At 36.5% G+C, this 14057-nt stretch overlaps 1 protein-coding gene across 23 annotated transcripts in view; it reads left to right on the top strand.

Annotated features, from left to right (window-relative positions):
- Nucleotides 1-14057, top strand: part of LOC132659058 (lysine-specific demethylase 6A-like) — a 166816-nt gene that overhangs the window by 37822 nt on the left and 114937 nt on the right. For all 23 annotated transcript variants that reach the window (XR_009599039.1, XM_060408701.1, XM_060408700.1 and 20 more), the window contains exon 4: nt 8473-8522. Coding sequence is in view for 22 of the 23 variants with exons in the window: in XM_060408701.1 (XP_060264684.1) it covers nt 8473-8522 (50 nt within the window). In the remaining variant the exon portion in view is untranslated. The remainder of the gene's footprint in view (nt 1-8472; nt 8523-14057) is intronic.

Genomic DNA, 14057 nt, shown 5'->3' with positions numbered 1-14057 from the left:
TTTTCTTTCTCTTTTCAGAATTTTTCCCTTGCAAAATTAATGATCAGACATTGTTTTCTTAATTTTTTTCCCTTTGAAATGATGATTTCCTTCTTATTTTGGATATTATCTGTTTTGAAGTCCTTCATTTGTCACTCCAATATCTGTCCATGATAGTTCCCATTTTTTGGTTTTGGATTTTCACTTTGTTTTGTCTTCTGTTTTATGGGAGACAGTTTCCCATGGAAATCTCTACACATTAGGTAGATTTTATACCAACTACGATGTATTGCCTTTCTATAAGTTTCCCTAACCATACCACCCTCCCCGTACAGCTTTTTGTTTGCTTGTTTTTATTTATTAATGGAATTTTCAGTCCTGTTAGATATTTCTTGTTGTGTGCAATCTCATTGTTTCTCAGAGGGTGCATTCTTCGCTAATGAAGTCTTCTGGTTTTAACAGTGTTTCCTTAAGTGTTTGATTTACTAATGTTTTTATTACATTTATAGAATGTCTGCCTGTATTTCTTGGCATTCAAATACTAACATTGACTGTTTGTTGGCTTACGGTTGTATGTTTTGTTTTATAACTTTGTCTTGAATTGTTCTTGTCTGACTAGATTAATTCTTATTTTATTCCCACACTGTGCTCTTTGGATATGCCATTTTGGTTTTTTTGTGTGTGGGTTTTTTTTTTTTTTTTGGTGATCTTGCAGGATTGTTTACACTTTTGGATGTTCTTTCATGTGTGTATATTTTCCTAGTTCTTTGAGTTAAATTTATAGTCAGTTTATAGGTTAGATATTTGCTTTCTGAGAACTATCAACCTCCATCTTAATTACCTAATTATTATAGTCTCCATTGTTTTCAACAATAGTATTAATTTTCAACTTCTCTAATGTCTTTTCCATATAAAATCACTTACTTAGGGACTATAACTGAGAACCTCTGCATCAGTTTTCCAGGGCTGGAGTGTGGGATAGTGACCTTCTTCTCTTAGAGTGATCTCTGACTTACTAGCAGGTGTTAGGTATCTCATCTCTTCTGACATGGTCTCATTCTGAATATGATGTAGCTAAGAGCAATTGGAGGCCAGTGTTTTTCTCTTCTGTTTGTTCTTCCATATGCCACGAATGTGAGCTGGTAGAGCACATTAACCTGAGCTGTCATTTGCACTTGATTGGAATAAAGCTTCGCAACATACTGTTAACTTGGGAAAAGAAAGATTGTCAGCCTTTTCTCTCCCGAAGAGAGAGATCTAAAATTTAAAATCAGAACTTAGGCTGGTTTTTAAGGCAACATAAAGTTTTTAACCCCTTTGCGTAAAAAGTATGGTTGTTGGATCATATGATAAGAGTATGTGTAAGGTATGTAAGAAACTAGTGAACTGTTTTCTTTGGTTTTACCATGTTACATTCTCTCAGAATGAGTGACAGTCCTGTTCTACATCCTCATTAGTATATGGTATTTTCAGTGGTTTTGATTTTGATTTTTCTAAATAAGTGTATAGTTTTAGTTTGTCTTTCCCTGATGACATGTCATGTGATCCATCTTTTCATATGATTTATTTATCATTAGTATATTTTCTTTGGTGAAGTGTTAAACTCTGTGGTCCATTTTTAGTCAGATGTTCTTACCATGGCTGGGTTTTAAGAATTCTTCATATAGTTTTAAAAGAAGATACATTTATTATTTTTCTGATCAAGGTGCATTGATTTTTTAAATCTTCTTAAGCAGCTATGAAAAAAATATTCAAGGAAATAAAATAAATATGGCAAATTAAACTGTTAGGTTTCTCTTATATTGTCGTTGTTTAGTTCCCAAGTTGTATCCAGCTCTTTGCAACCCTGTGACCTGCAGCACACCAGAATTTCTTGTTCTACGCTATCTTCCTAAGTGTGCTCAAACTTATGTCAAACTTATGAGTCACTGATGTCATTCAACCGTCTCATCCTCTGTCGTCCCATTTTCCTCCTTCCCTCAGTCTTTCCCAGCATCAGGGTCTTTTCCAGTGAGTCAACTCTTGACATCATGCTGCCAGAGTATTAGAGCTTCAGCTTCAGCATTAGTCCTTTCAATAAATATTCACAGTTGATTTCCTTTAGGATGGATTGGTTGGATCTCCTTGCTGTCCACGGGACTCTCAAGAGTCTTTTCCAGCACCACAATTTCAAAAGCATCAATTCTTTGGCAGTCAGCATTCTTTATGGTCCAACTCTCACTTCTACTTTGTATTAAACCTATGCTTAGTATAGAATATAAACAAACAGAAAAACTGAAGTATTACTAATAATGCTAACTGAAAAATTTTACCATAAATCTGAATACAGGCATTTCAAAGTTTCACTGCTAGGAATTTTGTTAAGATCAGTTTAATCATTGATAAAAACTGATCATTGATTATATATTCATAGTCTATGAACCATTGACTGTGTATTTGGTTGAACAAAAGTTTGGTGTTTTCTGTAGGATGGGATCTATCTGCACTTACTGTCTTTAACTTTATTTGAAACCATTTTATTGAATTGGACTGGACAGCTGTCATATCAGCGTGCATTGATAAAAAATACACAAAAATTGGTGAGTTTTTGTGTAGCCATTTTATTGAAGATGGAAGGAAAAAAGTAACACTTTCGGCACATTATACTTTATAATTTTAGGAAAGAAGAAAGTGCAACTGAAACGCAAGGTTCATGCAACTTGTGGGGAAGGTGCTATTAATAATCAAACTTCTGCAAAGTGGTTTTTGATGCTTCTTACTGATTTGATGCTTCTTACAGATTTCTTATTGGACCATTCTCCGCATTTGGGTAGGCCAGTTGAAATTGCTAGTGGTCAAATCCAAGACATTAATTGAGAACAGTCAGCAATATATCCCACAGGAGATAGCCAGCATACTCAGTGTATCATAATCCGCTGTCGAAAATCATTGGCACAGGCTTGCTTATGTGAATTGCTTTGATGTTTGGGTTCCACATAAGTTAAGTGAAAAAACCCTCTTGACCTGTATTTCCACCTGCAATTTTGTACTGAAATGTCACAAAAACATGAACCATGATCAATCACACCAAATGTTGGTCTTCAGGTAAAGAAGATGATGTTGTGTATATGATGAAATTGGAAGGGAGTCTTTTATTATGAATCTCTTCTGGAAGATCAAATGATTAATTCCAACAAGTGGTGTTCCCAGTCAGATCAACTGAAAGCAGCACTTGATGAAAAGCATCCAGAATTAGTCAACAGATTGCATTAACTTCCATCAGGATAGCAGGAAGACTGCATGCTTGTTGGATGACCAGACAGAAACACAGCTTGCCTGGAAAGTTCTGATTCATCCACCATGTTCATCAGACATTGTACCTTCAGATTTCCACTTATTAACGTTTTTACAAATTTCTCTTAATGAAGAAAATTTGAATTCCCTTTGGTATGTAAAAAGCCCCTGAAACAGTCCCTTGATCAGAAGATGGAATTATGAAGTTGCCTGAAAGACTGAAGATAGTGGAATGAAACAGTGAATACATTGTTCTATAAAGTTCTTTGTGAACATGAGAAGTGGATTTTTTATTTTTACTTAATCAGAGAAACTTTTTTGGCCAACCCTATGTAGTCTGATATAATCTGGAAAATACTGGATAATCAACTTTTAAATAAATTTGTGTCAGGATAAGGGTGACAGTTCTGCCAGGCTGTGAACCCCAGAGCTCCCACACTAATTCCTAGAAGCAAAGACTACTGTGTCACACCACTTCGTGGTAAAACAAATGCTAAGTTTTCATACTTTTCTGTAAGAAATGGTCAGTTATAAATACTGAAACAGTTGTAGAAATTCGTGTTTACCAAATCAGTATAGGAACTGACTACACAAAAAGTTCCTGTGTAATTTTCCCACAAATTCACAAATTTGTAGGAGAATAGATATAAGGAATTCCTAATCCAAACATTTTGCAGATACTAAAGGGATATACACACATACTAAAAAGTTTTGCTTACAGAAGGTATGTAGTATAAAAGGGATATTCTTTTTGAATAAAAGCAAGAAGTGCCTAGTACGTTCTTTGTTTTATGAACACCATAACTAACATGAAGTTAGACTAAAATTCACTGTCTACTTCTGTGACATCCCCCCGCCGCAAAAAGGAGATTAAAAATTTGATTTGTCTTATTACATACTTGAAAAAAAGGAAATGTAAAAGTGTTAGTCTTTCAGTCATCACCAACTCTTAATGACCCCATGATACTGGAGAGGGATGCCATGTCCTCCTTTAGGGGATCTTCCCAACTTAGGGACTGAACCTGCATCTCCTACATGGCAGGTGGGTTCTTGTTTTTTTTTTTAATTAGTATTAGAGGCTAATTAATTTACAGTATTGTGGTGGTTTTGGCATACATCAACATGAATCTGCCATGGGTGCACATGGGTCACCCCATCCTGAACCCTCTCTCCTACCTCCCTCCCCACCCCATCCCTCTGGGTTGTCCCAGAGCACCAGCTTTGAGTGCCCTGCTTCATGCATCAAACTTGCACTTGTCATCTATTTCACATATGGTAGTAGACGTGTTTCAATGCTATTCTCTCCAATCATCCCACCTTCATCTTCTCCCACTGAGTCCAAAAGTCTGTTTTTACATCTGTCTCTTTTGGGCAGGTGGGTTATTTACCATTTGAGACACCAGGAAAGCAAGGCTGACCTGGACCTCACTCAATATTTGTCAGCCATCAGTTGAGATGTAATCATGAAAGATTAAGATTACCTTAAAAGGGGTTGTGATATCAGTTATCAGAGCACTATGATTTCAAGGATCCTTTCAGTATTAGAGTTAGCTTTTTCTGTCATAAATCTTTCTAATATCATCAAAAACCTCATCAACAGTTTCTGAAGCATCTTGTTTTCTTGACTTTCCCTTTTCTTTATGTGTATCAGTAATTGTCTTTGGTGACTAAAGATAAGTTTGATTACCTTTTCCAGAGTGTTTCTGTTGTCATCATTCCTGTTGCTACTCTTTCCCCTCTCAAGACATCAGTCAATACAGTTACTGTTACTACAGTAAAAGATCAGAACAAAAGATACATCAGCCTTCTTATCCATGTTTTATTTAATCTTAAAGCTTTCATTTTCTGCAGTTTGAAAATAATATACCTCAGTGTAGTTTTTTGCTGTGGACATTATACATGCTTGATATTCATTATGCTTCCTGGATATATGGCTTATTGTCTTATATTAATTTTGGGGAAATTCTCATTCATTGTTCCAGATAATTCCTGTGCTCTCTTTATCATTTGATAGTATCATATTTATTTATCTTTTGTTAGTAACACAGTTATACCTTTTTTAATTGTCCCACAACCCTGTGTATATTTTTCTTTTTTTCTCCCCAGTGTTCCCTGTTTTTTGTTTTTTGGTAAGTCCTCTATGTCAGATATTCTTTCTTTAGCAGTATACAACCACTTACTAATCTCATATCTTTTTTAAAAGTGTTTCTGATCTTTAACATTTCTGCTTGAAAGTGTTGTCCTTCCTGTTCTCTACTTATATTGTTTCAGCATTCTAGTATACTGTCCACTTTATATATTGTTTAAATATTCTTTGCATATTAGTTGTAGTCACTTTAAATTCCCTGATCTGGTCATTTCAGCATCATTGTTACATCTTGTTCTGATGTTTGCTATGCCTCTTTCTGCTCCTCCTCCCTCTCCTTCCTTCTATTCCTCTTTCATGTGGATTGTGTGTGATTTGTAATATTTACTTGATATCTGACCTTGGTATTCCAGGTATAAAGAAGCTCTGTAAATAGGCCTTCACTAATGGTGTATAGGATGTTGGCATAGAGGAAAGTGTCCTCAGTCTTAGTCTTTTTAGTTAGTCTACGCCTTTGGAAAGTGAACTGCATAAAAATTTCTTGGTTGTTTTCCTCTCTCTAGAATAGATAGGATAATTGGAGTGGGCTGGAGTTGAATATCTACTTTAAATTTCCCGGTTGTTAAGAACAGAATGCTCTTGGCTATTCAGAAATTGTTTATTTTCATAATCAGCAAGGACCTATGATGATATAGCACAGAAAATTAACTCTGCACAGTGAACTCTGCTCAGTACTCTAATAACCTTATCGTTACCAGGGGGAAGGATTGGGGAAGGGATAGTTAGGGAGTCTGGGATGGACATGGACACACTGCTGCATTTAACACGGAGAAGCAGCAAGCACCTGCTGGTCAGCACAGGGAACTCGGCTCAATACTCTGTAATCACCTTATAGTTACCAGGGGGAAGGATGGGGGAAGGGATAGTTAGGGAGTTTGGGATGGACATGGACACACTGCTGCATTTACATGGAGAACCAACAAGGACCTGCTGTGCAGCACAGGGAACTCTGCTCAGTACTCTCTAATATTTTTATGGTTCCCAGGAGGAAGGAATAGTCAGGGAGTCTGGGATGGACATGGACACACTGCTGTATTTAACAAGGAGAACCAACAAGGACCTGCTGGACAGCACAGGGAACTCTGCTCAGTACTCTCTAATAACCTTATGGTTCCCCCAGGGAAAGGATGGGGGCAGAGATAGGGAGTTTGGGATAGACACGGACACACTACTATGTTTAGAATGGAGAACCAGCAAGGACCTGCTGTACAGAACAGGGATGTCTGCTAAATATCATATGCAGCCTGAATGGAAGGAGAGACTGGGGGAGAATGGAAACCTGTGTATGATGGTGAGTCCCTTCACTGTTTACCTGAAAGGAACACATTATTTTGTAAATCAGCTATATTCCAATACAAAGAAAAAAGTTTTTAAAAATTGTTCTTTTTTCCATTATTTTCTCAGAAGCTTGTGGAGATTTTTCTCAGATAGACATTATGGGCCCCTATAAGTCTCACAATGTTGTGGGGCTACTCCTCTGTCTGGGAGCCCAGGGATGTTTCAGATTTCAAGCATACTACAGTGAACTTTTGTAGCGTGACCCTTGTTTCTAGGGTAATTTTTCTCAGTTAATGACTGCTCTCGTACCCTGTGTTAGCTTTAGCCTTTTAAATTCTTGTTGTAAAAACAAATATTTTAAGTCATTTTGTTCTTAGACTTAAAATGGGAGTGTGGTGTATGAGATCATTGTCATAAATACTATTGTCTTTTAAACATACATTTGGTTATTTTGAAATTCCAATTATTGTAACTTTATGATAGTATTTGAAAAAGCAAGTTTCCCTTATTAAACTTTTTCTCCCTTAACTCTGTGTAGTTATTTTCATGAAAGGATACTCAATAATGTTTATGAGACTGGAAGGAAGATATCTGAAATTCATAAAAATGTTTGTCCAAAATATGGAAATTCTCGGTGGTATCGAACCCATATAAAATCTGTTCTTCCCTTTGTTACTTCAGTATTTTCATTTTACTTTGACTTTAAGGCAGTTTTCATTCCTAAGTGTATTTTATTCTAAATGTTCTCCCTTTGGAACTTCAACAAATGAATTAAAAACATTTTTATTTCCCTGGAGTGATATGGAGTTTCCTATTTTTAGTTTTTAAAAATTGTCCCCCCTAACTCCAATATGCTTATGTGACTTCATATTGACCTTTTTACCTTATATAAGCCCTTTTTTTAGGCAGACAAGAGCCTTTTTATGTCATTTCAGCCTTTTAATGCCTTCAGGTGATTTAGAGAGCATGGGAATAGCCATCTTGGAATGAAATTGAAGCTAGTAGCTCAAGATAATGTTGATTCTTTGAAGGGAAGCACCAGAAACAAGAGTTTGTTAGAGCTGTGGTTTTATTTTTCTGGAAATTGATGCATTTTGAGAAAATTCATTAAATATGTAAAAACAGTCTTAGAAACATTCTATGAGACTTGATTGATGAAGGAAATCAAGTGAATTAAATTGTCAAAATTTTATATTTGTTTGGGCTTCCTTGGTGACTCAGTGATAAAGAATACCCTGCCAGTGCAAGGCACACAGGTTCAGTAGTTGATCTGGACAGATCTCACATGCCTTGGGGCAGTTAAGGCCATGTGCCACAGCTGTTGAGCCTGTTCAGTGCAGCCTGGGAACTGCATCTAATGAAGCCCATGAGCTGCATAGCCTGTACTCCACAGTAAGAGAAGCCACTGGAACAGCAACTAAAGAGTAGCCCCTGCCTTTAAAACTAGAGAAAAGCCTATGCAAAAATGAAGAGCCAGCACAGCAATAAATAATTGAATATGTAAATAATTCTTTTAAGAGGTGGAGCTTCAAAAAGGAGATTTTTACGTGTAAGTGCAAGGATCTGGTTTGATGATTGTTTATATACCTGATCTCCTGTAGATAACTTTTTCTATCATAATTTATTTCTGTAGATGACTAAGTTGATAGGGCATAAACTTTAAAGATTTACTGTGTTTAATAGTCCCTGTTTTGCTGAGAGGCAAAACTGATGGGCAGTTTGTATTAAAATATTAATATCTGTGTTATGAATTTTTGAATAGGATGTAATTTGACTAATTATTTTTCCTTTTTCAGCATTATCTGCGTATCAGAGATACTACAGTTTGCAGTCTGACTACTGGAAGGTTCGTACACATTTGAATGCCAATTTTGTTTTCTTATTTTGGGGCAAATCATTAACTATACTAATTTTAAGTAGGAAATGTGGTAAAACAGAAAGGTATTTTGTGCCACCTGTTTTGTGAGAAGGTAATGTTCTTAGTAAGTACATTTTTTTTTTAAATTTAAATTTTTACTTTATTTTACTTTACAATACTGTATTGGTTTTGCCATACATTGACATGAATCCACCACGGGTATACCTGCGATCCCAAACATGAACCCCCCTCCCTCCCACCTCCCTCCCCACAACATCCCTCTGGGTTATCCCCATGCACCAGCCCCAAGCATGCTGTATCCTGCATCGGACATAGACTGGTGATTCGATTCTTACATGATAGTATACATGTTTCAATGCCATTCTCCCAAATCATCCCACCCTCTCCCTTTCCCTCTCCCTCTCCCTCTGAGTCCAAAAGTCCGCTACACACATCTGTGTCTTTTTTGCTGTCTTGCATACAGGGTCATCATTGCCATATTTCTAAATTCCATATATAGGTGTTAGTATACTGTATTGATGTTTTTCTTTCTGGCTTACTTCACTCTGTATAATCGGCTCCAGTTTCATCCATCTCAACAGAACTGATTCAGATGAATTCTTTTTAACGGCTGAGTAATACTCCATTGTGTATATGTACCACAGCTTTCTTATCCAGTCATCTGCTGATGGACATCTAGGTTGTTTCCATGTCCTGGCTATTATAAACAGTGCTGTGATGAACATTGGGGTACATGTGTCTCTTTCAATTCTGGTTTCCTCGGTGTGTATGCCCAGCAGTGGGATTGCTGGGTCATATGGCAGTTCTGTTTGCAGTTTTTTAAGGAATCTCCACATGGTTTTCCATAGTGGTTGCACTAGTTTGCATTCCCACCAACAGTGTAGGAGGGTTCCCTTTTCTCCACACCCTCTACAGCATTTATTGCTTGCAGATTTTTGGATCGCAGACATTCTGACTGGTGTGAAGTGGTACCTCATTGTGGTTTTGATTTGCATTTCTCTAATAATGAGTGATGTTGAGCATCTTTTCATGTGTTTGTTAGCCATCCGTATGTCTTCTTTGGAGAAATGTCTGTTTAGTTCTTTGGCCCATTTTTTGATTGGGTCATTTATTTTTCTGGAATTGAGCTGCATAAGTTGCTTGTATATTTTTGAGATTAGTTGTTTGTCAGTTGCTTCATTTGCTATTATTTTCTCCCATTCAGAAGGCTGTCTTTTCACCTTGCTTATATTTTTCTTTGTTGTGCAGAAGCTTTTAATTGTAATTAGATCCCATTTGTTCATTTTTGTTTTTATTTCCAGAATTCTGGGAGGTGGATCATAGAGGATCCTGCTGTGAATTTATGTCGGAGAGTGTTTTGCCTATGTTCTCCTCTAGGAGTTTTATAGTTTCTGGTCTTACATTTAGATCTTTAATCCATTTTGAGTTTATTTTCGTGTGCGGTGTTAGAAAGTGATCTAGTTTCATTCTTTTACAAGTGGTTGACCAGTTTTCCCAGCACCACTTGTTAAATAAATTGTCTTTACTCCATTGTGTATTCTTGCCTCCTTTGTCAAAGATAAGGTGTCCATATGTGTGTGGATTTATCTCTGGGCTTTCTGTTTTGTTCCATTGATCTATTATTTCTGTCTTTGTGCCAGTACCATACTGTCTTGATGACTGTGGCTTTGTAGTAGAGCCTGAAGTCAGTCAAGTTGATTCCTCCAGTTCCATTCTTCTTTCTCAAGATTGCTTTGGCAATTCGAGGTTTTTTTGTATTTCCATGCAAATCTTGAAATGATTTGTTCTAGTTCTGTGAAAAATATTGCTGGTAGCTTGATAGGGATTGCATTGAATTTGTAAATTGCTTTGGGTAGTATACTCATTTTCACTACATTGATTCTTCTGATCCATGAACATGGTATATTTCTCCATCTATTAGTGTCCTCTTTGATTTCTTTCATCAGTGTTTTATAGTTTTCTATATATAGGTCTTTAGTTTCTTTAGATAGATATATTCCTAAGTATTTTATTCTTTTCGTTGCAATGGTGAATGGAATTGTTTCCTTCATTTCTATTTCTACTTTCTCATTATTAGTGTATAGGAATGCAAGGGATTTCTGAGTGTTGATTTTATATCCTGCAACTTTACTATATTCATTGATGAGCTCTAGTAATTTTCTAGTGGAGTCTTTAGGGTTTTCTATGTAAAGGATCATGTCATCTGCAAACAATGAGAGTTTTACTTCTCCTTTTCCAATTTGGATTCCTTTTATTTCTTTTTCTGCTCTGATTGCTATGGCCAAAACTTCCAGAACTATGTTGAATAGTAGCGGTGAAAGTGGGCACCCTTATCTTGTTCCTGACTTGAGGGGAAATGCTTTCAATTATTCACCATTGAGGATAATGTTTGCTGTGGGTTTGTCATATATAACTTTTATTATGTTGAGGTATGTTCCTTCTGTGCCTGCTTTCTGGAGAGTTTTTATCATAAATGGATGTTGAATTTTGTCAAAGGCCTTCTCTGCATCTATTGAGATAATTATATGGCTTTTATTTTTCAATTTGTTAATGTGGTGAATTACATTGATTGATTTGCAGATATTGAAGAATATCCCTGGGATAAAGCCCACTTGGTCATGGTGTATGATCTTTTTAATGTGTTGTTGGATTCTGATTGCTAGAATTTTTTGAGGATTTTTGCATCTATGTTCATCAGTGATATTGGCCTGTAGTTTTCCTTTTTTGTAGTATCTTTGTCAGGTTTTGGTATTAGGGTGATGGTGGCCTCATAGAATGAGTTTGGAAGTTTACCTTCCTCTGCAATTTTCTGGAAGAGTTTGAGTAGGATGGGTGTTAGCTCTTCTCAAAATTTTTGGTAGAATTCAGCTATGAAGCCGTCTGGACCTGGGCTTTTTGCTGGAAGATTTCTGATTACAGTTTCAATTTCCGTGCTTGTGATGGGTCTGTTAAGATTTTCTATTTCTTCCTGGTTCAGTTTTGGAAAATTGTACTTTTCTAAGAATTTGTCCATTTCTTCCACGTTATCCATTTTATTGGCATACAATTGCTGATAGTAGTCTCTTATGATCCTTTGTATTTCTGTGTTGTCTGTTGTGATCTCTCCATTTTCATTTCTAATTTTATTGATTTGATTTTTCTCTCTTTGCTTCTTGATGAGTCTGGCTAATGGTTTGTCAATTTTATTTATCCTTTCAAAGAACCAGCTTTGGGCTTTGTTGATTTTTGCTATGGTCTCTTTTGTTTCTTTTGCATTTATTTCTGCCCTAATTTTTAAGATTTCTTTCCTTCTACTAACTCTGGGGTTCTCCAATTCTTCCTTTTCTAGTTGCTTTAGTTGTAGAGTTAGGTTATTTGTTTGACTTTTTTCTTGTTTCTTGAGGTATGCCTGTATTGCTATGAACTTTCCTCTTAGCACTGCTTTTATAGTGTCCCACAGGTTTTGGGTTGTTGTGTTTTCATTTTCATTCGTTTCTATGCGTATTTTGATGTCCTTTTTTATTTCTTCTGTGATTTGTTGGTTATTCAGAAGTGTGTTGTTCAACCTCCATATGTTGGAATTTTTAATAGTTTTTCTCCTGTAATTGAGATCTACTGTTAATGCATTATGGTCAGAAAAGATGCTTGGAATGATCTCGATTTTTTTGAATTTATCAAGTTTAGATTTATGGCCCAGGATGTGATCTATCCTGGAGAAGGTTCCATGAGCACTTGAAAAAAAGGTGCAATTCATTTTTTCGGGGTGAAATGTCCTATAGATATCAATTAGGTCTAACCGATCTAATGTATCATTTAAAGTTTGCGTTTCTTTGTTAATTTTCTGTTTAGTTGATCTGTCCATAGGTGTGAGTGGGGTATTGAAGTCTTCCACTATTATTGTGTTATTGTTGATTTCCCCTTTCATACTTGTTAGCATTTGTCTTACATATTGCGGTGCTCCTATATTGGGTGCATATATATTTATAATTGTTACATTTTCTTCTTGGATTGATCCTTTGATCATTATGTAGTGGCCTTCTTTGTCTCTTTTCACAACCTTTGTTTTAAAGTCTATTTTATCGGATATGAGTATTGCCACTCCTGCTTTCTTTTGGTCTCTATTTGCATGGTATATCGTTTTCCAGCCCTTCACTTTCAGTCTGTATGTGTCCCTTGTTTTGAGGTGTGTCTCTTGTAGGCAGTGTGTAGAGGGGTCTTGTTTTTGTATCCATTTGGCCAGTCTTTGCCTTTTGGTTGGGGCATTCAACCCATTTAGGTTTAAGGTAATTATTGATAAGTATGATCCCGTTACCATTTACTTTATTGTTTGGGGTTCGGGTTTATACATCCTTTTCGTGTTTCCTGTCTAGAGAATATCCTTTAGAGTTTGTTGGAGAGCTGGTTTCATGGTGCTGAATTCTCTCAGCTTTTGCTTGTCTGAAAAGCTTTTGATTTCTCCTTCGTATTTGAATGAGATCCTTGCTGGGTACAGTAATCTGGGCTGTAGGTTATTTTCTTTCATCACTTTAAGTATGTCTTGCCGTTCCCTCCTGGCCTGAAGAGTCTCTATTGAAAGATCAGCTGTTATCTTATGGGAATCCCCTTGTGTGTTATTTGTTGTTTTTCCCTGGCTGCTTTTAATATTTGTTCTTTGTGTTTGATCTTTGTTAATTTGATTAATATGTGTCTTGGGGTGTTTCGCCTTGGGTTTATCCTATTTGGAACTCTCCGTGTTTCTTGGACTTGGGTGATTATTTCCTTCCCCATTTTAGGGAAGTTTTCAACTATTATCTCAAGGATTTTCTCATGATCTTTCTTTCTGTCTTCTTCTGGGACTCCTATAATTCGAATGTTGGAGTGTTTCATATTGTCCTGGAGGTCTCTGAGATTGTCCTCGTTTCTTTTAATTCGTTTTTCTTATTTCCTCTCTGATTCATTTATTTCTACCATTCTATCTTCTATTTCACTAATCCTATCTTCTGCCTCTGTTATTCTACTGTTTGTTGCCTCCAGAGTGTTTCTGATCTCATTTATTGCGTTATTCATTATATTTTGACTCTTTTTTATTTCTTCTAGGTCCTTGTTAAACCTTTCTTGCATCTTCTCAATCCTTGTCTCTAGGCTGTTTATCTGTGATTCCATTCTGATTTCAAGATTTTGGATCATTTTCACTATCAATATTTGGAATTCCTTCTCAGGTAGATTCCCTGCTTCTTCCTCTTTTGTTTGGTTTGGTGGGCAACTCTCCTGTTCCTTCACCTGCTGAGTATTCCTCTGTCTCTTCATCTTGGTTATATTGCTGCGTTTGGGGTGGCCTTTTTATATTCTGGTAATTTGTGGATTTCTCCTTTATTATGGAGCTTCCTCACTGTGGGTAGGGTTCTATCAGTGGCTTGTCAAGGTTTCCTGGTTAGGGAGGCTTGTGTTGGAGTTCTCGTGGGTGGAGCTGGGTTTCTTCTCTCTGGAGTGCAATGGAGTGCCCAGTAATGGGTTATGAGACATCAGAGGTTTTGGGATAATTTT

The sequence above is a fragment of the Ovis aries genome, chromosome Y, assembly GCF_016772045.2.
Source record: "Ovis aries strain OAR_USU_Benz2616 breed Rambouillet chromosome Y, ARS-UI_Ramb_v3.0, whole genome shotgun sequence".
Classification (NCBI taxonomy): domain Eukaryota; kingdom Metazoa; phylum Chordata; class Mammalia; order Artiodactyla; family Bovidae; genus Ovis; species Ovis aries.
This window is presented reverse-complemented; position numbering and strand designations above follow the sequence as displayed.